The sequence below is a fragment of the Pristiophorus japonicus genome, chromosome 5 (genome assembly GCF_044704955.1).
Source record: "Pristiophorus japonicus isolate sPriJap1 chromosome 5, sPriJap1.hap1, whole genome shotgun sequence".
NCBI lineage: Eukaryota > Metazoa > Chordata > Chondrichthyes > Pristiophoridae > Pristiophorus > Pristiophorus japonicus.
This window is the reverse complement of record NC_091981.1, coordinates 293,976,013-294,001,277: the sequence shown is the minus strand read 5'-3', so window position 1 is coordinate 294,001,277 and position 25,265 is coordinate 293,976,013. Positions and strand designations below refer to the sequence as shown.

The following is a 25,265-nucleotide window of genomic DNA, read 5'->3' as shown; positions in this document are numbered from 1 at the left end:
AGAAGGGAGCTATTCAAATTCCAGGGACATTGGAACCAGTTCTGGGAGAGGTGGGACTAGTACAAACCAGACGGTCTGCACCTGGGCAGGATCGGAACCAATATCCTCGGGGAAGTGTTTGCTAGTGTTGTTGGGGAGGAGTTAAACTAATATGGCAGGGGGATGGGAACCTATGCAGGGAGACAGAGGGAAATAAAAAGAAGTCAGAAGCAAAATATAGAAAGGAGAATAGTAAAAGTGGAGGGCAGAGAAACACAAGGCAAGAAACAAAAAGGGCCACATTACAGCAAAATTCTAAAGGGGCAAAGTGTGTTAAAAAAACAAGCCTGAAGGCTCTGTGCCTCAATGCGAGGAGTATTCGGAATAAGGTGCATGAATTAACTGCGCAGACAGCAGTTAACGGATACGATGTGATTGGCATCACGGAGACATGGCTCCAAGGTGACCATGGCTGGGAACTCAACATCCAGGGGTATTCAGCATTTAGGAAGGATAGACAGAAAGGAAAAGGAGGCAGGGTGGTGTTGCTGTTGAAAGATGAAATCAATGCAATTGTAAGGAAGGACATTAGCCTGGATGATCTGGAATCGGTATGGTTGGAGTTGCGGAATACCAAAGGGCTGAAAACGCTCGTGGGTGTTGTGTATAGACCACCAAACAGTAGTAGTGAGGTTGGGGACAGCATCAAGCAAGAAATAAGGGATGTGTGCAATAAAGATACAGCAGTAATCATGGGCGACTTTAATCTACACATTGATTGGGCTAACCTAACTGGTAGCAATGCGGTGGAGGAACATTTCCTCGAGTGTAATAGGGATGGCTTTCTAGACCATCATGTCAAGGAGCCAACCAGGGAGCTGGCCATCCTAGACTGGGTATTGTGTAATGAGAAGGGAGTAATTAGCAATCTTGTTGTGCGAGGCCCCTTGGGGAAAAGTGACCATAATATGGTAGAATTCCTTATTAAGGTGAAGAGTGATAAAGTTAATTCGGAAACTAGGGTCCTGAAATTAAGGAAAGGTAACTTCGATGGTATGAGGCATGAATTGGATAGATTAGACTGTCAAACGATACTAAAAGGGTTGATGGTGGATAAGCAATGGCAAATATTTAAAGATCACATGGATGAACTTCAGCAAATGTACATCCCTGGCTGGAGTAAAAATAAAACTGGGAAGGTGGCTCAACCATGGCTAACAAAGGAAATTAAGGATAGTGTTAAAGCCAAGGAAGAGGCATATAAATTGGCTAGAAAAAGCAACAAACCTGAGGACTGGGAGAAATTTAGAATTCAACAGAGGACTAAGGGTTTAATTAAGAGGGGGAAAATAGAGTACGAGCAGAAGCTTGCAGGGAATATAAAAACTGACTGCAAAAGCTTCTATAAATATGTGAAGAGAAAAAGATTAGTAAAGACAAACGTAGGTCCCTTGCAGTCGGATTCAGGTGAAATTATAATGGGGAACAAAGAAATGGCAGACCAATTGAACCAATACTTCGGTTCTGTCTTCATGAAGGAAGATACAAATAACCTTCCGAAGGTACTAGGGGACAGTGGGTCTAGTGAGAAGGAGGAACTGAAGGATATCCTTATTCGGCGGGAAATTGTGTTCGGGAAATTGATGGGATTGAAGGCGAATAAATCCCCGGGGCCTGATAGTCTGCATCCCAGGGTGCTCAAGGAAGTGGCCCTAGAAATGGTGGATGCATTGGTGATCATTTTTCAACAGTCTATCGACACTGGATCAGTTCCCATGGACTGGAGGGTAGCTAATGTAACACCACTTTTTAAAAAAGGAGGGAGAGAGAAAACGGGTAATTATAGACCGGTTAGCTTGATATCAGTAGTGGGGAAAATGTTGGAATCGATCATGAAGGATGAAATAGCAGCGCATTTGGAAAGCGGTGACAGGATCGGATCAAGTCAGCATGGATTTATGAAAGGGAAATCATGCTTGACAAATCTTCTGGAATCTTTTGAGGATGTAACTAGCAGAGTGAACAAGGGAGAACCAGTGGATGTGGTGCATTTGGACTTTCAGAAGGCTTTTGACAAGGTCCCGCACAAGAGATTGTTGTGCAAAGTCAAAGCACATGGTATTGGGGGTAATATACTGACATGAATAGGGAACTGGTTGGCAGACAGGAAGCAGAGAGTCGGGATAAACGGGTCTTTTTCAGAATGGCAGGCAGTGACTAGTGGAGTGCCGCAGGGCTCAGTGCTGGGACCCCAGCTCTTTAAAATATACATTAACGATTTAGATGAAGGAATTGAGTGTAATATCTCCAAGTTTGTAGATGACACTAAACTGGGTGGCAGTGTGAGCTGTGAGGAGGACGCTAAGAGGCTGCAGGGTGACTTGGACAGGTTAGGTGAGTGGGCAAATGCATGGCAGATGCAGTATAATGTGGATAAATGTGAGGTTATCCATTTTGCGTGCAAAAACAGGAAGGCAGAATATTATCTGAATGATGGCAGATTAGGAAAAGGGGAGGTGCATCGAGACCTGGGTGTCGTGGTTCATCAGTCATTGAAAGTTGGCATGCAGGTACAGCAGGCAGTGAAGAAGGCAAATGGTATGTTGGCCTTCATAGCTAGGGGATTTGAGTATAGGAGCAGGGAGATCTTACTGCAGTTGTACAGGGCCTTAGTGAGGCCTCATCTGGAATATTGTGTTCAGTTTTGGTCTCCTAGTCTGAGGAAGGACGTTCTTGCTATTGAAGGAGTGCAGCGAAGGTTCACCAGACTGATTCCAGGGACGGCTGGGCTGTCAAATGAGGAGAGACTGGATCAACTGGGCCTTTATTCACTGGAGTTTAGAAGGATGAGAGGGGATATCATAGAAACATATAAGATTCTGACGGGACTGGACAGGTTAGATGCGGAAAGAATGTTCCCGATGTTGCGGAAGTCCAGAACCAGGGGACATAGTCTTATGATAAGGTGTAGGCCATTTAGGACTGAGATGAGGAGAAACTTCTTCACTCAGAGAGTTGTTTACCTGTGGAATTCCCTGCCTCAGAGAGTTGTTGATGCCAGTTCACTGGATTTATTTAAGAGGGAGTTAGATATGACTCTTACAGTTAAGGGGATCAAGGGGTATGGAGAGAAAGCAGGAAAGGGGTACTGAGGGAATGATCAGCCATGAACTTATTGAATAGTGGTGCAGGCTCGAAGGGCCACATGGCCTACTCCTGCATCTATTTTTCTATGTTTCTATAATCTCCATCATAAGAATCTAAAATCTCCATCTGTCGAATTCGCTGTCTCAGCGAGCTGTGGAAGCTGGGACATTAAATAAATTTAAGACCGAAATAGACAGTTTCTTAAACGATAAAGGGATAAGGGGTTATGGGGAGTGGGCAAGGATGTAGACCTGAGTTCATGATCGGATCAGCCATGATCGTATTAATGTTCTTATGTACTTCTCATTGGAATTAATAATCTCCATCATAATAATCTATAATCTCAATCATAAGAATCTATAATCTCCATCATAATAATCTCCATAATAAGAATCTATAACCTCCTTCAGCGGAATCTATAATCTCTGTCATAATAATCTATAATCTCCATCATCATAATCTATAGTCTTCATCATAATCTATAATCTCCATCATAATACTCTATAATCTCCATCATAAGAATTTATAATCTCCATCAATGGAATCTATAATCTCCATCATAACAATCTTTTGTGCCAGACTTTCCATTATTGTGCAGATCAACCAAAATGGGCGTTATTTCCAGCGTTGGCATTTTTATGGGTTTTGATGTTGTGTATCTGTAAAGCATGGACTCCCATTTTCCTCCACCAGGGAGCTCATCCCCTGAAGTCCCAAGGGATCCTAGTATCCCTTGGGAGCACTGTATATAAGCCGGCCCCTAAGGCCTGTTCCTCACTCTGGAGTGTCGTATTAAAGACTGAGGTCACTGTTACTTTAACCTCCCTGTATGCAGTCTCATCTGTGTTAGGAACACAATAATTGGCGACAAGAATATGAATCCAACGCAAAGATGCAGCAAACTGTGGGCATCCTGGAGAAGTTCTCGGAGGGTGAGGACTGGGAAGCCTATGTCGAACGGCTAGACCAGTACTTTGTAGCCAACGAGCTGAACGGAGAAGGACGCGCTGCAAAAAGGAGAGCGGTCCTCCTCACGGTCTGCGGGGCACCGACCTACAGCCTCATGAATAATCTTCTGGCTCCGGTGAAACCCACAGATAAGTCATATGAGGAGCTGTGTACACTGGTTTGGGAGCATCTTAACCAGAGGGAGAGCATGCTGATGGCGAGGTATCGGTTCTACACCGTACCAGTGATCTGAATGTCAGGAAGTGGCGAGCTACGTCGCCGAGCTAAGGCGACTTGCAGGACAATGTGAGTTTGATGGCTACCTGGAGCAGATGCTCAGAGACTTTTTTGTACTGGGCATTGGCCACGAGACCATCCTCCGAAAACTTTTGACTGTAGAGACACCGACCCTCAGGAAGACCATTGCGATAGCACAGGCGTTTATGTCCACCAGTGATAACACCAATCAAATCTCTCAGCACACAAGTGCTAGCAATGTTCATAAATTAACTGGAACTATGTTTGCGAGCAGAAATGTACAGGGCAGAGCCCACGGGTCTGCAACTGCCAGCAGGCCTCGGGTGACCCAGATGACTCAGAGTCCCCAACAAAGGATGAATGCAAGCCAATTCACACCTTGTTGGCGTTGTGGAGGCTTCCATTCAGCCTATTCACACCGCTTCAAAGGATATGCTTGAAAGAGCTGTGGAACAATGGGGCACCTCCAACGAGCTTGCAAACAAGCTGCAAGCTCTGCAAAACCTGCTAACCACCACGTGGCAGAGGAAGATCGGTCCATGGTGGATCAAAGCAGTTTCGAGTCTGAGGGAGGAGGCAGATGCTGAAGTACACGGGGTGCACAGATTTTCAATGAAACGTCCACCTATAATGCTAAACGTAAAATTGAATGGCTTACCCGTAGCCATGGAACTGGACACTGGCGCTAGCCAATCCATCATGAGTAAAAAGATGTTTGAGAGACTGTGGTGCAACAAGGCATTCAGACGAGCCCTGAGCCCCATCCACACGAAACCGAGAATCTACACCAAAGAGTTTATCACTGTCCTGGGCAGCGCCATGGTCAAGGTCATCTATGATGGCACGGTGCATAAACTGCCACTCTGGATTGTCCCGGGCAATGGCCTCACACTGCTTGGAAGGAGCTGGCTGGGCAAAATCCGCTGGAGCTGGATATCCGAGCGCTATCACATGTCAATGAGGCCTCATGTACCCAGGTTCTGAACAAATTTCCTTCCCTTTTTGAGCCAGGCATTGGAAACTTTTCCAGGGCGAAGGTGCAGATCCACTTGGTCCCAGAGGCACGATCCATTCACCACAAGGCGCGAGCGGTACCTCATATGATGAGGGAGAGAGTGGAAATCGAGCTGGACAGGCTGCAACGCGAGGGCATCGCCTTCCCAGTGGGATTCAGCGAGTGGGCCAGCCCGATTGTTCTAGTACTCAAAAGTGATGGCACGGTCAGGATTTGTGGCGATTATAAAGTAACTATTAATCGTTTCTCGCTACAGGACCAATACCCGCTACCTAAGGCAGACGACCTATTTGCAACGCTGCCAGGAGGTAAGACGTTCACCAAGCTCGACCTGACTTCGGCCTACATGACGCAGGAGCTGGAGGAGTCTTCAAAGCCTCACCTGCATCAACACGCACAAGGGACTGTTCATCTACAGCAGATGCCTGTTTGGAATTCGGTCGGCTGCATCGATCTTCCAGAGAAACATGGAGAGCCTACTCAAGTCGGTACCACACACGGTGGTTTTTCAGGACGACATATTGGTCACGGGTCGGGACACCGTCGAGTACCTACAAAACCTGGAGGAGGTCCTCCAGCGACTGGATCGCGTAGGGCTGTGGCTGAAGAGGTCGAAATGTGTCTTCATGGCAACAGAGGTGGAGTTTTTGGGGAGAAAGATCGCGGCGGACAGCATTCGGCCCACAGACGCCAAGACAGAGGCTATCAGGAACACGCCCAGGCCACAGAACGTCACGGAGCTGCGGTTGTTCCTGGGACTCCTCAACTATTTTGGTAACTTCCTACCGGGGTTAAGCACCCACTTAGAGCCCCTACATTTGTTATTGTGCAAAGGTGAGAACTGGGTATGGGGAAAAAAAACAAGTAATTGGTTTTGAGAAAGCCAGAGACATTTTATGCTCCAACAAGCTGCTTGTATTGTATAAGCCGTGTAAAAGACTTGTGCCAGCATGTGATACATCGTCGTACGGAGTCGGGTGTGTATTATAACAAGCTAACGGTGCAGGGAAGCTGCAAACTGTCACCTATGCTTCCAGGAGCTTGCCTAAGGCCGAGAGGGCCTATAGCATGATTGAGAAAGAGGCATTAGCGTGTGTTCGGGGTGAAAAAAATGCATCAGTACCTGTTTGGCCTCAAATTTGAGCTGGAAACCGATCACAAGCCCCTCACAACCCTGTTCGCTGAAAAGAAGGGGATAAATACTAATGCCTCAGCCCGCATACAAAGGTGGGCATTCGCCCTATCAGCGTATAACTATACCATCCGCCACAAGCCAGGCACCGAGAACTGTGCGGATGCTCTCAGTCGGCTACCATTGCCCACCACGGGGGTGGAAATGGCGCAGCCTGCAAACTTGTTGATGGTGGCGCTGCCCGCAGACTTGTTGATGGTCATGGAAGTGTTTGAAAATGATAAACCACCTGTCACGGCCCGCCAGATTAGGACTTGGACCAGCCAAGATCCTCTGCTGTCCCGAGTAAAAAAATATGTACTGCATGGGAGCTGGGCCAGCATCCCCGTTGAAATGCAAGAGCCAATCAAGCCGTTCCAGCGGCGAAAGAACGAGCTGTCCATTCAGGCAGACTGCCTGTTGTGGGGTAACCGCGTAGTGCTACCCAAAAAGGGCAGGGAGACGTTCATCTCGGCTCTCCACAGCATACACCCGGGTATAGTAACGATGAAAATAATAGCCAGATCCCACGTGTGGTGGCCCGGTATCGACTCTGACTTAGAGCCCTGTGTACGGCAAAGCAGTGTATGTGCTCAGTTGAGCAACGCGCCCAGAGAGGCAGCACTAAGTTTGTGGTCCTGGCCCTTCAGACTATGGTCGAGGATCCATGTCGACTATGCGGGCCCGTTTCTCGGTAAAATGTTCCTGGTGGTGGTGGATGCTTTTTCAAAATGGATTGAACGTGAAATAATGTCGGGAAGCACCGCCACCGCCACCATTGAAAGCCTGAGGGCCACCCACGGCCTGCCTGACATACTGGTCAGTGACAACGGGCCATGTTTCACCAGTGCCGAATTTAAAGAATTCATGACCCGCAATGGGATCAAGCATGTCACCTCGGCCCCATTTAAACCAGCCTCCAATGGGCAGGCAGAACGGGCAGTACAAACCATCAAACAGAGCCTTAAATGAGTCACAGAAGGCTCACTCCAAACCCGCCTGTCCCGAGTACTGCTCAGCTACCGCACGAGACCCCACTCGCTCACAGGGGTGCCCCCGTCTGAGCTACTCATGAAAAGGACACTTAAAACCAGACTCTCGCTGGTTCACACCAACCTGCATGACCAGGTAGAGAGCAGGCGGCAGCAACAAAATATAAACGATGGTCGCGCCACTGTGTCATGGGAAATTGATTTGAATGACCCTGTGTATGTGCTAAACTATGGACATGGTCCCAAGTGGATCGCGGGCACGGTGATAGCTAAAGAAGGGAATAGGGTGTTTGTAGTCAAACTAGACAATGGACAAATTTGCAGAAAGCACCGGGACCAAACGAGGCTGCGATTCACAGACTGCCCTGAACAACCCACGGCAGACACCACCTTTATCGAGCCCACAACACACACCCAAAGGATCAACGACACCACGCCGGACCAGGAAATCGAACCCATCACGCCCAACAGCCCAGCAAGGCCAGGCTCACCCAGCAGCCCTGCAGGGACAACAACACTCCAGCTCAACGAGGGCACAGCCAACACACCAGATCAGACATTTGTACCGAGGCGGTCCACCAGGGAAAGAAAGGCTCCCAACCGCCTCACCTTATAAATAGTTTTCACTTTGACTTTGGGAGTGGGGAGTGATGTTGTGTATCTGTAAAGCATGCACTGCCATGTTACGCCACCAGGGAGCTCATCCCCTGAAGTCCCAAGGGATCCCAGCATCTCTTGGGAGATATAAGCTGGCCCCTAAGGCCTGTTCCTCACTCTGGAGTGTCTTATTAAAGACTGAGGTCACTGTTACTTTAACCTGCCTGTGTGCAGCCTCATCTGTGTTAGGAACACAATATTTGAGATTGCCGGATTATCGCCCATTTGGAAACCGCTCATGTCCACTTCATAAAATGGGCATTAGCGGGAGCGATGTGAAATGGGCGTTAGTGGTATTTTTTTTCCTGTCTTAAAATGTCGCCGTCCAAAGCAACGCCATAGCAACGGTCTTTTCCTGCGTTTTAGGAGGTCAGTGGTCATCAATTCATGCGCAGAAGAGGAGAGAGAGAGCAGAGAGGAAGAGAAAGCATGTGTGGGGTTGTTGTGTCGGTATTTGTGCTTTGTTTGGATATCGTGGGAGTTTGGAATGATTTTTATGAAGAGTACTCATTAAAAATAGCACTATTTCGTTTTGTGAGACAGAAATATCTATCACAAAGATATAAAAAAACAGAAGGGATGGAGGAGGCGAGAGATCACGATGTGGAGGTGGAGGAGGCTGGTGAGGGCAGTTAGGTTGGAGAGGAAGTGGAGATGGGAGGACGAAAATGAGCGAGGAGATTCTCAGACGAGGCAAATGCTGCCCCCCTGCATGAGGTGGAGTTACGTTGGGATCAATTGACTCGGGGTGAGCATGGGAAGCCTACCCTGAAGGTTGATCTGAAGATTTGGACCCAAATTGCTGAAATGGTCTCGTCGGTGATGCATGAGGTGTGTGAGGGCAAGCAGTGCCGCAAATGCTAGAACAACCTTGTCAGCTCCAGCAGAGTACGTATTACATTTATTTTCATTTACTTATATATTTATATAATTAGAATTGGAAGTGTAATGAGTAAATAAATTCATATCTGATGTATTGCAGTTAGACCGGTAATGTTTTACTCAAATCTAATGTTTTACTCAAATCCTATGTTTACGGTGAACGTGTTTAGGTTAATAATGATCATAATAATAATTATACCATCCATACGGTTATGTGGTTGTATCAGTATCTGTGACAGTACCTAACAATGATCTAATGCAATGATCTTATGGCATGTCGTGCTGTTGTTACCTTTTGCAGAAGAAGCTTTCGAATGGGGCCGAGCAGTGGCGCACGTTTGGTGGCCCACCAGTGCTCAGTGAGCTGACAGACATCGAGGGGCGGGCGCTGGCACTAGTGGGGAGCCACAACCACTCGTCCACCCGTGCAGCAGCAGAACCTGATGTTATGCCACCTGAGTAAATTGTACCCCATTGATGTAAAGTCAATAGATGCCACACCCACTCATATCCATACAATATATGATAGATGATTGATGAGTATGCTGTGTGTCACGTTTGAATCACCCTGTGACCCTAGCACCCCCTTCTCTAATTACCTCATTTATGTTTTGTAGCTCAGCCAAGAGCGCAGTCACTGGCAAGAGCCCCGAGGCAAGGTGATGATCCGGTGGCAGCGCCTGCGGTGGATTGTGCTCTGGTGGTCTTGAGTGGCCCCGTATATAGCCCGTTGAGCTGCAGGTTCTCCTCTCCACTGAGGACAGTGAGGAGTTGGAGAAGCTTGCAGCAATGACATCAAGATCCAGCACACCTATTACATTTAGTGCTCCTGTGGCCATGTCCTCCTCCACTGTGGAGGTAGCGGGCCCAAGCAAATTGCCGCAGGGCACCCCAAGTGTCTCCATGCCGGCGCCGACGCCGCCGAGGTTGGTTCGATGCAGCTGGACTGCTCCACGGTCGGCAGATCTCAGCGGGGACATGGTGCATTTGTCCAGGAGGAGTGTTGACATAGGTCAGCAGATTTTCCAGACAATGGGGGACATATCCCAACAGATGGCCACACTATCCGTGACCATGACAGAGTACATGCCGCAGATGGCGGAGACCCTGGAGGTGAGAGCCAGGAACACTGGTGCCAGAGGGCCAGCAGTGTTCCCGGAATGCAGCACTGAACCCCAAGATGCTGGACCCCTATTTCCAATGACACGAGAGCCAGGAGGAAGCTCTTGCTTCTGGCTTGGAGGAGGTTCCTCCTCGGCAATGTCCTCACCAGCATCTGGCCAAACAGCAGATTACCATCATCCCCCCAATGAAGCAGCACCTGAGGAGCACTGCAGCAAAGCGGCTTGGAGTCAGGAGGGGAAGGCGTAGAGGTGGGGAGAAGATACAGGGGGGGTAAGGTTAATGAGGTGCATGGACGCAGGATTTGGAGTTCTAACAGTATTGTTGTTGTTGTTGCTCGTTAATGAATGTTGGGACGTTTGGGGGAGGGGGGAGGGGGCACATTGTTGTATTTGCATTTGTGTTATTAGTGTTACTGGAAATGTTAAAAATGTTATAAATTTGTTGTGGGGTGGGGTGGAGTGTTTTTTAGAGTAAGAATAATGAATTAATACAAATGGTTTGATTAATTTTTAAAAATTTAACATAACATTGTTGCGTATTTTCTCAGATAGCTGTAACGTTAAACACTGGTGATTCCTTAACATGAAAGGGGATAATTAAACGTAACTTGAATCAACTTTAACTGTCACCAAGGTAATGCACACCATTCATGTATGAACTGCAGACACAGCAGTCTTGCAGCTTTGTAAATACCACCGTTATTTCAAGCAAAGCGCTCATTAATGAGCTGCTGACGTAAGAGTCTTGCAGCTATGTAGCCATCACGGGCCCTTTCCTACGATTTAGAGGGGGGGGGGCGGGGGCATAGTTTCATTGTCAGCCTGATTGTCTGGCTCGAGGTCAGCGTCTACCTCCTCATCCTCCTCTTCCTCTCTCTCCTGAGGTGGACCGGCAGTCCCTTCTGGCAATTCTTGTCCCCTCCTAATAGCCAAGTTGTCCACCACGAATTGAGCTACCTACTCAGGGTTGTATTGTAGCTCCCCTCCTGAGTGGTCCAGGCATCTAAAGCGCTGCTTAAGCACTCCAATTGTCTTTTTGCCGATATTGCGTGTGGCTTTCATTGTATTTCTTCTCGGCTTCTGTCTGGGTCTTACGCAGGGGGGTCATCAGCCAGGTGGCGAGGCCATATCCTTTGTCACCAAGCACCCAGCAATTACCTTGTGGCTGACTGGTAAACATGTCAGATACAGCGCTCTCACACAGGTTGTGAGCATCATGGATGCTGCCTGGAATCTATAATCTATAATCTCTGTCATAATAATCTATAATCTCCATCATCATAATCTATAGTCTTCATCATAATCTATAATCTCCATCATAATACTCTATAATCTCCATCATAAGAATTTATAATCTCCATCAATGGAATCTATAATCTCCATCATAACAATCTTTTGTGCCAGACTTTCCATTATTGTGCAGATCGACCAAAATGGGCGTTATTTCCAGCGTTGGCATTTTTATGGGTTTTGATGTTGTGTATCTGTAAAGCATGGACTCCCATTTTCCTCCACCAGGGAGCTCATCCCCTGAAGTCCCAAGGGATCCTAGTATCCCTTGGGAGCACTGTATATAAGCCGGCCCCTAAGGCCTGTTCCTCACTCTGGAGTGTCGTATTAAAGACTGAGGTCACTGTTACTTTAACCTCCCTGTATGCAGTCTCATCTGTGTTAGGAACACAATAATTGGCGACAAGAATATGAATCCAACGCAAAGATGCAGCAAACTGTGGGCATCCTGGAGAAGTTCTCGGAGGGTGAGGACTGGGAAGCCTATGTCGAACGGCTAGACCAGTACTTTGTAGCCAACGAGCTGAACGGAGAAGGACGCGCTGCAAAAAGGAGAGCGGTCCTCCTCACGGTCTGCGGGGCACCGACCTACAGCCTCATGAAGAATCTTCTGGCTCCGGTGAAACCCACAGATAAGTCATATGAGGAGCTGTGTACACTGGTTTGGGAGCATCTTAACCAGAGGGAGAGCATGCTGATGGCGAGGTATCGGTTCTACACCGTACCAGTGATCTGAATGTCAGGAAGTGGCGAGCTACGTCGCCGAGCTAAGGCGACTTGCAGGACAATGTGAGTTTGATGGCTACCTGGAGCAGATGCTCAGAGACTTTTTTGTACTGGGCATTGGCCACGAGACCATCCTCCGAAAACTTTTGACTGTAGAGACACCGACCCTCAGGAAGACCATTGCGATAGCACAGGCGTTTATGTCCACCAGTGATAACACCAAACAAATCTCTCAGCACACAAGTGCTAGCAATGTTCATAAATTAACTGGAACTATGTTTGCGAGCAGAAATGTACAGGGCAGAGCCCACGAGTCTGCAACTGCCAGCAGGCCTCGGGTGACCCAGATGACTCAGAGTCCCCAACAAAGGATGAATGCAAGCCAATTCACACCTTGTTGGCGTTGTGGAGGCTTCCATTCAGCCTATTCACACCGCTTCAAAGGATATGCTTGAAAGAGCTGTGGAACAATGGGGCACCTCCAACGAGCTTGCAAACAAGCTGCAAGCTCTGCAAAACCTGCTAACCACCACGTGGCAGAGGAAGATCGGTCCATGGTGGATCAAAGCAGTTTCGAGTCTGAGGGAGGCAGATGCTGAAGTACACGGGGTGCACAGATTTTCAATGAAACGTCCACCTATAATGCTAAACGTAAAATTGAATGCCTTACCCGTAGCCATGGAACTGGACACTGGCGCTAGCCAATCCATCATGAGTAAAAAGATGTTTGAGAGACTGTGGTGCAACAAGGCATTCAGACGAGCCCTGAGCCCCATCCACACGAAACCGAGAATCTACACCAAAGAGTTTATCACTGTCCTGGGCAGCGCCATGGTCAAGGTCATCTATGATGGCACGGTGCATAAACTGCCACTCTGGATTGTCCCGGGCAATGGCCTCACACTGCTTGGAAGGAGCTGGCTGGGCAAAATCCGCTGGAGCTGGATATCCGAGCGCTATCACATGTCAATGAGGCCTCATGTACCCAGGTTCTGAACAAATTTCCTTCCCTTTTTGAGCCAGGCATTGGAAACTTTTCCAGGGCGAAGGTGCAGATCCACTTGGTCCCAGAGGCACGACCCATTCACCACAAGGCACGAGCGGTACCTCACATGATGAGGGAGAGAGTGGAAATCGAGCTGGACAGGCTGCAACGCGAGGGCATCGCCTTCCCAGTGGAATTCAGCGAGTGGGCCAGCCCGATTGTTCTAGTACTCAAAAGTGATGGCACGGTCAGGATTTGTGGCGATTATAAAGTAACTATTAATTGTTTCTCGCTACAGGACCAATACCCGCTACCTAAGGCAGACGACCTATTTGCAACGCTGCCAGGAGGTAAGACGTTCACCAAGCTCGACCTGACTTCGGCCTACATGACGCAGGAGCTGGAGGAGTCTTCAAAGCCTCACCTGCATCAACACGCACAAGGGACTGTTCATCTACAGCAGATGCCTGTTTGGAATTCGGTCGGCTGCATCGATCTTCCAGAGAAACATGGAGAGCCTACTCAAGTCGGTACCACACACGGTGGTTTTTCAGGACGACATATTGGTCACGGGTCGGGACACCGTCGAGTACCTACAAAACCTGGAGGAGGTCCTCCAGCGACTGGATCGCGTAGGGCTGTGGCTGAAGAGGTCGAAATGTGTCTTCATGGCAACAGAGGTGGAGTTTTTGGGGAGAAAGATCGCGGCGGACAGCATTCGGCCCACAGACACCAAGACAGAGGCTATCAGGAACACGCCCAGGCCACAGAACGTCACGGAGCTGCGGTTGTTCCTGGGACTCCTCAACTATTTTGGTAACTTCCTACCGGGGTTAAGCACCCTCTTAGAGCCCCTACATTTGTTATTGCGCAAAGGTGAGAACTGGGTATGGGGAAAAAAAACAAGTAATTGGTTTTGAGAAAGCCAGAAACATTTTATGCTCCAACAAGCTGCTTGTATTGTATAAGCCGTGTAAAAGACTTGTGCCAGCATGTGATACATCGTCGTACGGAGTCGGGTGTGTATTATAACAAGCTAACGGTGCAGGGAAGCTGCAAACTGTCGCCTATGCTTCCAGGAGCTTGCCTAAGGCCGAGAGGGCCTATAGCATGATTGAGAAAGAGGCATTAGCGTGTGTTCGGGGTGAAAAAAATGCATCAGTACCTGTTTGGCCTCAAATTTGAGCTGGAAACCGATCACAAGCCCCTCACAACCCTGTTCGCTGAAAAGAAGGGGATAAATACTAATGCCTCAGCCCGCATACAAAGGTGGGCATTCGCCCTATCAGCGTATAACTATACCATCCGCCACAAGCCAGGCACCAAGAACTGTGCGGATGCTCTCAGTCGGCTACCATTGCCCACCACGGGGGTGGAAATGGCGCAGCCTGCAAACTTGTTGATGGTGGCGCTGCCCGCAGACTTGTTGATGGTCATGGAAGTGTTTGAAAATGATAAACCACCTGTCACGGCCCGCCAGATTAGGACTTGGACCAGCCAAGATCCTCTGCTGTCCCGAGTAAAAAAATATGTACTGCAAGGGAGCTGGGCCAGCATCCCCGTTGAAATGCAAGAGCCAATCAAGCCATTCCAGCGGCGAAAGAACGAGCTGTCCATTCAGGCAGACTGCCTGTTGTGGGGTAACCGCGTAGTGCTACCCAAAAAGGGCAGGGAGACGTTCATCTCGGCTCTCCACAGCATACACCCGGGTATAGTAATGATGAAAATAATAGCCAGATCCCACGTGTGGTGGCCCGGTATCGACTCTGACTTAGAGCCCTGTGTACGGCAAAGCAGTGTATGTGCTCAGTTGAGCAACGCGCCCAGAGAGGCAGCACTAAGTTTGTGGTCCTGGCCCTTCAGACTATGGTCGAGGATCCATGTCGACTATGCGGTCCCGTTTCTCGGTAAAATGTTCCTGGTGGTGGTGGATGCTTTTTCAAAATGGATTGAACGTGAAATAATGTCGGGAAGCACCGCCACCGCCACCATTGAAAGCCTGAGGGCCACCCACGGCCTGCCTGACATACTGGTCAGTGACAACGGGCCATGTTTCACCAGTGCCGAATTTAAAGAATTCATGACCCGCAATGGGATCATGCATGTCACCTCGGCCCCATTTAAACCAGCCTCCAATGGGCAGGCAGAACGGGCAGTACAAACCATCAAACAGAGCCTTAAATGAGTCACAGAAGGCTCACTCCAAACCCGCCTGTCCCGAGTACTGCTCAGCTACCGCACGAGACCCCACTCGCTCACAGGGGTGCCCCCGTCTGAGCTACTCATGAAAAGGACACTTAAAACCAGACTCTCGCTGGTTCACCCCAACCTGCATGACCAGGTAGAGAGCAGGCGGCAGCAACAAAATATAAACGATGGTCGCGCCACTGTGTCATGGGAAATTGATTTGAATGACCCTGTGTATGTGCTAAACTATGGACATGGTCCCAAGTGGATCGCGGGCACGGTGATAGCTAAAGAAGGGAATAGGGTGTTTGTAGTCAAACTAGACAATGGACAAATTTGCAGAAAGCACCGGGACCAAACGAGGCTGCGATTCACAGACTGCCCTGAACAACCCACGGCAGACACCACCTTTATCGAGCCCACAACACACACCCAAAGGATCAACGACACCACGCCGGACCAGGAAATCGAACCCATCACGCCCAACAGCCCAGCAAGGCCAGGCTCACCCAGCAGCCCTGCAGGGACAACAACACTCCAGCTCAACGAGGGCACAGCCAACACACCAGATCAGACATTTGTACCGAGGCGGTTCACCAGGGAAAGAAAGGCTCCCAACCGCCTCACCTTATAAATAGTTTTCACTTTGACTTTGGGAGTGGGGAGTGATGTTGTGTATCTGTAAAGCATGCACTGCCATGTTCCGCCACCAGGGAGCTCATCCCCTGAAGTCCCAAGGGATCCCAGCATCTCTTGGGAGATATAAGCTGGCCCCTAAGGCCTGTTCCTCACTCTGGAGTGTCTTATTAAAGACTGAGGTCACTGTTACTTTAACCTCCCTGTGTGCAGCCTCATCTGTGTTAGGAACACAATATTTGAGATTGCCGGATTATCGCCCATTTGGAAACCGCTCATGTCCACTTCATAAAATGGGCATTAGCGGGAGCGATGTGAAATGGGCGTTAGTGGTATTTTTTTTCCTGTCTTAAAATGTCGCCGTCCAAAGCAACGCCATAGCAACGGTCTTTTCCTGCGTTTTAGGAGGTCAGTGGTCATCAATTCGTGCGCAGAAGAGGAGAGAGAGAGCAGAGAGGAAGAGAAAGCATGTGTGGGGTTGTTGTGTCGGTATTTGTGCTTTGTTTGGATATCGTGGGAGTTTGGAACGATTTTTATGAAGAATACTCATTAAAAATAGCACTATTTCGTTTTGTGAGACAGAAATATCTATCACAAAGATATAAAAAAACAGAAGGGATGGAGGAGGCGAGAGATCACGATGTGGAGGTGGAGGAGGCTGGTGAGGGCAGTTAGGTTGGAGAGGAAGTGGAGATGGGAGGACGAAAATGAGCGAGGAGATTCTCAGACGAGGCAAATGCTGCCCCCCTGCATGAGGTGGAGTTACGTTGGGATCAATTGACTCGGGGTGAGCATGGGAAGCTTACCCTGAAGGTTGATCTGAAGATTTGGACCCAAATTGCTGAAATGGTCTCGTCGGTGATGCATGAGGTGTGTGAGGGCAAGCAGTGCCGCAAATGCTAGAACAACCTTGTCAGCTCCAGCAGAGTACGTATTACATTTATTTTCATTTACTTATATATTTATATAATTAGAATTGGAAGTGTAATGAGTAAATAAATTCATATCTGATGTATTGCAGTTAGACCGGTAATGTTTTACTCAAATCTAATGTTTTACTCAAATCCTATGTTTACGGTGAACGTGTTTAGGTTAATAATGATCATAATAATAATTATACCATCCATACGGTTATGTGGTTGTATCAGTATCTGTGACAGTACCTAACAATGATCTAATGCAATGATCTTATGGCATGTCGTGCTGTTGTTACCTTTTGCAGAAGAAGCTTTCGAATGGGGCCGAGCAGCGGCGCACGTTTGGTGGCCCACCAGTGCTCAGTGAGCTGACAGACATCGAGGAGCGGGCGCTGGCACTAGTGGGGAGCCACAACCACTCGTCCACCCGTGCAGCAGCAGAACCTGATGTTATGCCACCTGAGTAAATTGTACCCCATTGATGTAAAGTCAATAGATGCCACACCCACTCATATCCATACAATATATGATAGATGATTGATGAGTATGCTGTGTGTCACGTTTGAATCACCCTGTGACCCTAGCACCCCCTTCTCTAATTACCTCATTTATGTTTTGTAGCTCAGCCAAGAGCGCAGTCACTGGCAAGAGCCCCGAGGCAAGGTGATGATCCGGTGGCAGCGTCTGCGGTGGATTGTGCTCTGGTGGTCTTGAGTGGCCCCGTATATAGCCCGTTGAGCTGCAGGTTCTCCTCTCCACTGAGGACAGTGAGGAGTTGGAGAAGCTTGCAGCAATGACATCAAGATCCAGCACACCTATTACATTTAGTGCTCCTGTGGCCATGTCCTCCTCCACTGTGGAGGTAGCGGGCCCAAGCAAATTGCCGCAGGGCACCCCAAGTGTCTCCATGCCGGCGCCGACGCCGCCGAGGTTGGTTCGATGCAGCTGGACTGCTCCACGGTCGGCAGATCTCAGCGGGGACATGGTGCATTTGTCCAGGAGGAGTGTTGACATAGGTCAGCAGATTTTCCAGACAATGGGGGACATATCCCAACAGATGGCCACACTATCCGTGACCATGACAGAGTACATGCCGCAGATGGTGGAGACCCTGGAGGTGAGAGCCAGGAACACTGGTGCCAGAGGGCCAGCAGTGTTCCCGGAATGCAGCACTGAACCCCAAGATGCTGGACCCCTATTTCCAATGACACGAGAGCCAGGAGGAAGCTCTTGCTTCTGGCTTGGAGGAGGTTCCTCCTCGGCAATGTCCTCACCAGCATCTGGCCAAACAGCAGATTACCATCATCCCCCCCAATGAAGCAGCACCTGAGGAGCACTGCAGCAAAGCGGCTTGGAGTCAGGAGGGGAAGGCGTAGAGGTGGGGAGAAGATACAGGGGGGGTAAGGTTAATGAGGTGCATGGACGCAGGATTTGGAGTTCTAACAGTATTGTTGTTGTTGTTGCTCGTTAATGAATGTTGGGACGTTTGGGGGAGGGGGGAGGGGGCACATTGTTGTATTTGCATTTGTGTTATTAGTGTTACTGGAAATGTTAAAAATGTTATAAATTTGTTGTGGGGTGGGGTGGAGTGTTTTTTAGAGTAAGAATAATGAATTAATACAAATGGTTTGATTAATTTTTAAAAATTTAACATAACATTGTTGCGTATTTTCTCAGATAGCTGTAACGTTAAACACTGGTGATTCCTTAACATGAAAGGGGATAATTAAACGTAACTTGAATCAACTTTAACTGTCACCAAGGTAATGCACACCATTCATGTATGAACTGCAGACACAGCAGTCTTGCAGCTTTGTAAATACCACCGTTATTTCAAGCAAAGCGCTCATTAATGAGCTGCTGACGTAAGAGTCTTGCAGCTATGTAGCCATCACGGGCCCTTTCCTACGATTTAGAGGGGGGGGGCGGGGGCATGGTTTCATTGTCAGCCTGATTGTCTGGCTCGAGGTCAGCGTCTACCTCCTCATCCTCCTCTTCCTCTCTCTCCTGAGGTGGACCGGCAGTCCCTTCTGACAATTCTTGTCCCCTCCTAATAGCCAAGTTGTCCACCACGAATTGAGCTACCTGCTCAGGGTTGTATTGTAGCTCCCCTCCTGAGTGGTCCAGGCATCTAAAGCGCTGCTTAAGCACTCCAATTGTCTTTTTGCCGATATTGCGTGTGGCTTTCATTGTATTTCTTCTCGGCTTCTGTCTGGGGCTTACGCAGGGGGGTCATCAGCCAGGTGGCGAGGCCATATCCTTTGTCACCAAGCACCCAGCAATTACCTTGTGGCTGACTGGTAAACATGTCAGATACAGCGCTCTCACACAGGTTGTGAGCATCATGGATGCTGCCTGGAAATTTGGTATTAACTGCCATTATAATTTGCTTGTGGTCGACAACGAGTTGCACATTCAGTGAGTGGAATCCCTTTCAGTTCCGAAAATCCTCTGCATCCTGAAAAGGTGCCTGCATGCCGATGTGCGTAAAGTCTATTGCTCCCTGCACCTTGGGAAAGTTTGCTATTCTGGAGAATCCTAGGGCCCTCTCAGTCTGTGCCACCCTGCTCATAGGGAAGCTGATAAAGTCCATCCTGCGTGTGTAAAGGGCTTCAGTCACCTGTCTAATGCAGCAATGTGTGACATGCTGAGATATAGCGCAAATGTCACCAGCTGAGGCCTGAAAAGAACCCGATGCATAGAAGGAAAGTGCCATAGTGACCTTAACCTCAACGGACAGTACGGTCCTGATGGTGCTGGTAGGCTGCAGATCTCCCCTGATGAGCTGGCATATCTCACGGATGACCTCTTTCCGGAAGCGCAGTGTCCTAAGGCAAGTGTTATCAGACAAGTTCAGGTAAGACTGTTTCTCCCTGTAAGTGCGTCGGGTGTAAGTTCTCGTCCTCCTCAGTCTGCCACCTCTTTGATTGGGCACATAATGCTCTTCAATATACCTTCTTCCATCTCTTGTCTGCAGCATGTGCATAATCATCAAGACAGGCTGAGAAATTACAGGCCCCATTACAATAACAATCAGTATTATACCTATTGTTCACAAACAATAAATTTACCTACTAAAACAAATAAAATAAATTCAATTCGCCCACAGTATGATAAAATGTTTGTTCAGATTTTCAAATCACCTTAAAATAACTCCAGATTACATAAAAACTTGAAGAAGTTGAAACAGCCTTTTACATGAAAACTCCTCCGATTTACAAAATGGCGTCCATACCGCTGGCTGAAGGTCAGGTGAATGCAGCTTTTTTTCAGCGTTTGTTTTGGCGAGCGATATTTGGTGGGCGAGCTGCCGAAAGTAATGCTCGGCGATATTATGGACGTTAGTTTAGTCTATTCTGATGTTTACAGCAAAAAAAAAATGGGCGGGCAGTATTATTAATTCTTGGCGTTAACTATATGCCAAAAGTAACGCTGGGTGATAAGTGAGCAATAAATGCACATAAGTTTCCATTTTTTTCCCAAGTGTGTGTATCTGAGCGTTATACCTCATCTCAGCGTTAAAATGGACGTTAAGTGGGCGGTAGAGATGCAAAACCCATGGAAAGTCTCGCCCATAATCTCCATCATATGAATCTACAATCTCCATCAGTGGAATCTGTAATCTCCATCATAAGAATCTATAGTGCAATCTACAAATAACATGGAGTCCATCAGCAGCCTTTCTCGTTGAATAACAATTTCAACATTGTATTTAGTTGGTAATTTGCACATTCTCAGTAGTCAGATGTTTTTCTTGATGTACTGGACTTCATTTTGTTCTCTATTTCCTGACAGCAAATCGTCCAGATCCGGTTCAACCTGGTGTCGCTTTTACAGTTCCTCTGTGTAACTTGACTCAACATGGTAGACGTAAGTTCTAGAAAGACAGCATTTTTTAGGCTGAAAGATATTTGGGTTCTGTTTTAAAATTTGTAGTAAAGGGTAACATAATAGTCCAGAATATTGTTCAACCAGTGCTTGTAGAATTCCGTTTCATCTCTGCCAATAACTCTTAAGTGAGCAGATTTCCTCTACGCACAAGGAATCGAAATCATGACAACTTCCATTTATATAGCACCTTTAACATGGTAAAATGTCCCTCTGCGCTTCAGAGGTGTGTTATCAAACAAAACTTGACACCAAACCACCTAAGGGGACATTAAGGCAGATGACCAAAAGCTTGGTCAAAGAAGTAGGTTTTATGGAGCGTCTAGAAAGGAGAAGAGGTAGAGCAGCGGAGAGGTTTAGGGAGGGAGTTCCAGAGCTTAGGGCCGCAGCAGAGAAGGCACAGCCACCAATGATGGAGCGATTAAAATTGGGGATGAGCAAGGGGCCAGAATTGGAGGAGCGTAGATATCTCCGAGGGTTGTAGGGCTGGAGGAAGTTACAGCGATAGGAAAGTGCTAGGTGATGGAGGGATTTGGAAACAAGGATGAGATTTTAAAATCAAGGTTTTGCTTAACCTGGAGCCAATGTAGGTCAGCAAGCACAGGATTGATGGGAGAATGGAAGAAAGTTTGATCCGGTGGGATAGGGAAAGGGAGGAAAGTGACAAAGGCAGCTGAACAGATAGTCTCAATCTTAGTGACAAAGAAGTTCATGAGCTTCTTGCACTTATTGTTGGAGGCGAGGGTAAAGGAGGCAGAGGATGGGGTTTAAGAAGAGCATTTGCAATATATAAAAGAAATTGAGGGTTATCTTAGCATTCCAGCATGATCCTGGAATAGTGAGCAATGTTGGAAGAGGTGAGCAGGACCCGATAGTGCTTTATGTCCAGCCAGATCTGGTGATGAATGGCTAAACCAGTTGTCTGCCATACACGTTCAAGTCTGCATTCTGTGGACTTAAGAGAATGGAGATGAGGATCATACCAGGCGGAATAACCAGGGTGAGAGAGAGCAATGGTTTTAATGGGGACCTAGGCGTAAAAGGAGGAGGTGAGAGTGTGGTTGAGCATATAGGTAGCTGCAGATATGTGGTGAATGGCAGACCAAAGGCTAGCCAGTTGGGATGTGTAGTTGTAAAATGATTTGGGAGAGAATTTTTCCATGGGTGGATACAAAAGGAAGTAGGGAAGAAGGGTTGGTAGGGAGAAGGAGGATATGGGTGGAGAGTGATACAAGCAGGGAGATATTCAGGAGCGCCCCGTTTGGGGTGATAACACCAGGAGCTAATCTTTATCTACTTAAAAAAAAATTCAGGGGTATCACTCCAGGAATGAAGTGCAGCACTAAATCAGGCGCTCCACTTCCTTCCTGGAGCGCAACAGGCAGCAGACGGGGTGGTAAGTTGTGCAGCGCTGCTGTGTTGGAAGACTCCTTCCTTCCTGTAAAGGGAAGGGCCATCGCTACAGGCTCTGCAAAATAAAAACTTAGCTTCTCCCTGTGGGCTGATCCGGCCCGATCAGCCTGATGCACTGAAGCAAAGTGCCAGGCTGCTCAATCATGGGCAAAGAAGAACAGCAACAAACCTGAAAGAGAGCAGTTACATTTTTTTTGTACTTACCTCAATCACCTCGCCTTTAATTCTCGCCCCTGAAGTGTCCGGCCTCCTGATGGACGCCTCCTGCAGCTGCCGGTGTTTTCATCCAGCGATGCTGCAAGGGGTGGAACGCAAGTTCGGATCCGGGGCACTATGGGGACGATGCCCACGATGATGTCACGATCTCTGGGTGAAGGAGATAGGGGTGCAATACAGTACCATCGCCGCCAACCTACCGCCGAATATATCACCTCACCCGGTCGATACCTGGTTAGCGCCCCGTCGTCACCCTGTGGAGGCGCTAACGAGGCCAATTTCTAGACCAAGGAATTGAGCAGAGATGGCCTTATCTTTGATTGACATGATGGGAGTGGTAAGGTCATGCAAGATGGCAAGGTCAAGGAGATGGCAGTGAATATGGGTTGGGGAGTTTATATGGAGGGAGAGATTAAGGGAAGATAGGAAGGCAATGAATTCAAAGGAGAGCTTGATGAATTAAGGAAAAGATTGAAATCACCGAGCACAAGGGTTCTGTTTTAAAAATGTCATAGTTTGACCACTGTTAAGATGCCAGTTCTCCCTGGCAAATAATTCCGAAGGTGAAATTCTTCTTTACCTGGAAAATATGCGTCTGTGATTGCCTGATGTAACAGTCTGCCTTCTTGCACTGGTTACTCAGCTGCTACTAGATTATGTGTATAATTTTCCAGGCTCTCAATGGCTTGTAGCTTTTCCCTATCAGCAGATTTTATGGTGATGTGCCTGTCAGATTGTTCAGCACTGAACACACTACTGGCAATTCCCTCTGGGTATATTATATGGTGCCCCTCAATCCTGCTTGAGCATCAGAGGTCTCCTTTACTGAGCCGCAGTGGCTGACGGCGGAACCTATGCTTGGCCCTCAAAGCAGGTATTTGCCTAAGTGCCTACCTCTCTCAGAATGAGAATGTGGAGGTTCTTATGTGAGACGGAAACCCAGCATCTTCGAGTTGCACCCCTAAATGGTGCCTCACTTTCATCCTCCTTGGCCCCAGGAATTTCAGAGCTTCAGTGTCTAGATTTGTAATATGGGAGACATTTGTCTTAATGAAACATTGCCGTTATTTTTTCAGAGTGACCTCCAATACTAGGCCCGCCCAAGTTTGTAACACCAGTGCCAATTCAGCGGTTCATCCATCCTTCCAATTCTTCAATTCCAATGGCATTTGTTAAGGGACAGATGAAGTGGGTGTGAAATATTGGTCGAACAATTCAAACTACCTGCAGAGAACATTCAAAGAAATCTGTCATCTGTCTCACTGAGGGACTTGTTCATTTTTGAATGAACTCTCTCAATTAATTACAGAAAACCAACATTTAGTCAGTAGAGGTCACTGCATTGAGGAAAGGTCATCGCACAGAAGAGCAACCTACTGACTCATTCACACAATAAAGCAATGTGAGACAATAAATTCTCCTTGATTTATTGTGACAAGTTATCGTACCAGAACAAATGTCCCAGTTGACTTAATAACATTGAGGGCTAGACTTTCTATTTTTGTGCAGATCGCCCAAAAATGGGCGTTATTTCCAGCGTTGGCGTTTATTATGGGTATTGAGATCGCTGGATTATCAGCCACTTTCAAAACCCCAACTTTGCACTTTATAAAATGGGCGTTACCGGGAGCGGTGAAATGGATGTTAGTGGTAATTCTTTTGCCCTTCTGCCATCAAATGTCGGCATCCATAGCAACGCCATGGCAACGGTCGTTTTCTGTGTTTCAGGAGGTCAGGGGTCATCAGTATATGCGCAGAGAGAGAAGAGAGGAAGTGAAAGTATGTGGGTGTGTTGTCTGGTTGTTTGGCTGTTGTGGGAGGTAGGAAAGAGATTTTGGAGCAGTAAGAAGAATTGAGAGCACAAATTACTTTGTTTACACCGAGATTTGGGAGAAAAAAAATTATTTACATGGAAGACATGGAGCAGGCGAGATAGCACGATGAGGAGGGGGAGGAGACTGGCGAGAGCAGTGAAGTAGGAGAGGAACTTGAAGTGGGAGGACGAAAACAAGCTCGGAGATTCTCCAACGAGGCAAATGCCTCCTTCCTGCAGGAGGTGGAGTCATGTTGGGGTCAGTTGATCCGGGGTGCGCGTGTGAAGCCCACCCCAAAGGTTTACCAGAAAATTTGGGTCGTCATAGCTGAGCTGGTCTCGTCAGTGACGCACGAAGTGCGTGATGGCAACCAGTGCCGCAAGTGGTGGAATGACCCTGTCGGATCCGCCAGAGTAAGTATTATATTTATTTACATTTACTTATATATTTATATAATTTGAATTGTAAGTGTAATGAGTGAATAAATTCAGACCTGATGTATTGCACTTATACCGGGAATGTTTTACTCAAAGCCTATGCACGTCTTTAGGTTAATAATAGTAATAATAATAATTACATCTGTCGGTTATGTGTTGTATCAGTTTCTGTGACCTAGCAATGATCTTACGCAATAATCTCATGCCATGTCATGCTGTTGTTACCTTTTGCAGAAGAAGCTCTCGAAGAATAGGGCCGAACAGTGGCGCATGGGTGATAGCTGTGATCATTTTGATAGCGGTAGTGTTTTTGTCATGCATATGCTGCATGTAGCGTGTGAATCACCCTGTGACCCTAGCACCCCCTTCTGCTCTAATAACCTGATTTATGTTTTGTACCTCAGCCAGCAGTGCAGTCCCATGCAACATCAACGAGCCAAGGTGCAGATCCAGCGGTAATCTCGGCGGGGGATCGTCAGTCTGGTACTAAGGAGCCCCGAATCTCACCCGTGGAGCTGCAGGGTGCCTTCTCCACTGATGACAGTGCAGACTTTGAGCAGCCTGCAGCGACAAGCTCCATCAT

General features: G+C 47.8%; 1 protein-coding gene across 1 annotated transcript in view; it reads left to right on the top strand.

The window, feature by feature from the left end:
• The window catches only part of LOC139264173 (PH domain-containing protein DDB_G0287875-like), a 174,817-nt gene extending 151,012 nt beyond the window's left edge, over positions 1-23,805 (top strand). The window contains exons 24-25 of the mRNA XM_070880257.1: positions 20,710-20,784; positions 23,508-23,805. Coding sequence (XP_070736358.1) covers positions 20,710-20,784; positions 23,508-23,512 — 80 coding nt within the window. The 3' untranslated portion in view covers positions 23,513-23,805. The remainder of the gene's footprint in view (positions 1-20,709; positions 20,785-23,507) is intronic.
• The last annotated feature ends 1,460 nt before the right edge of the window (positions 23,806-25,265 follow it).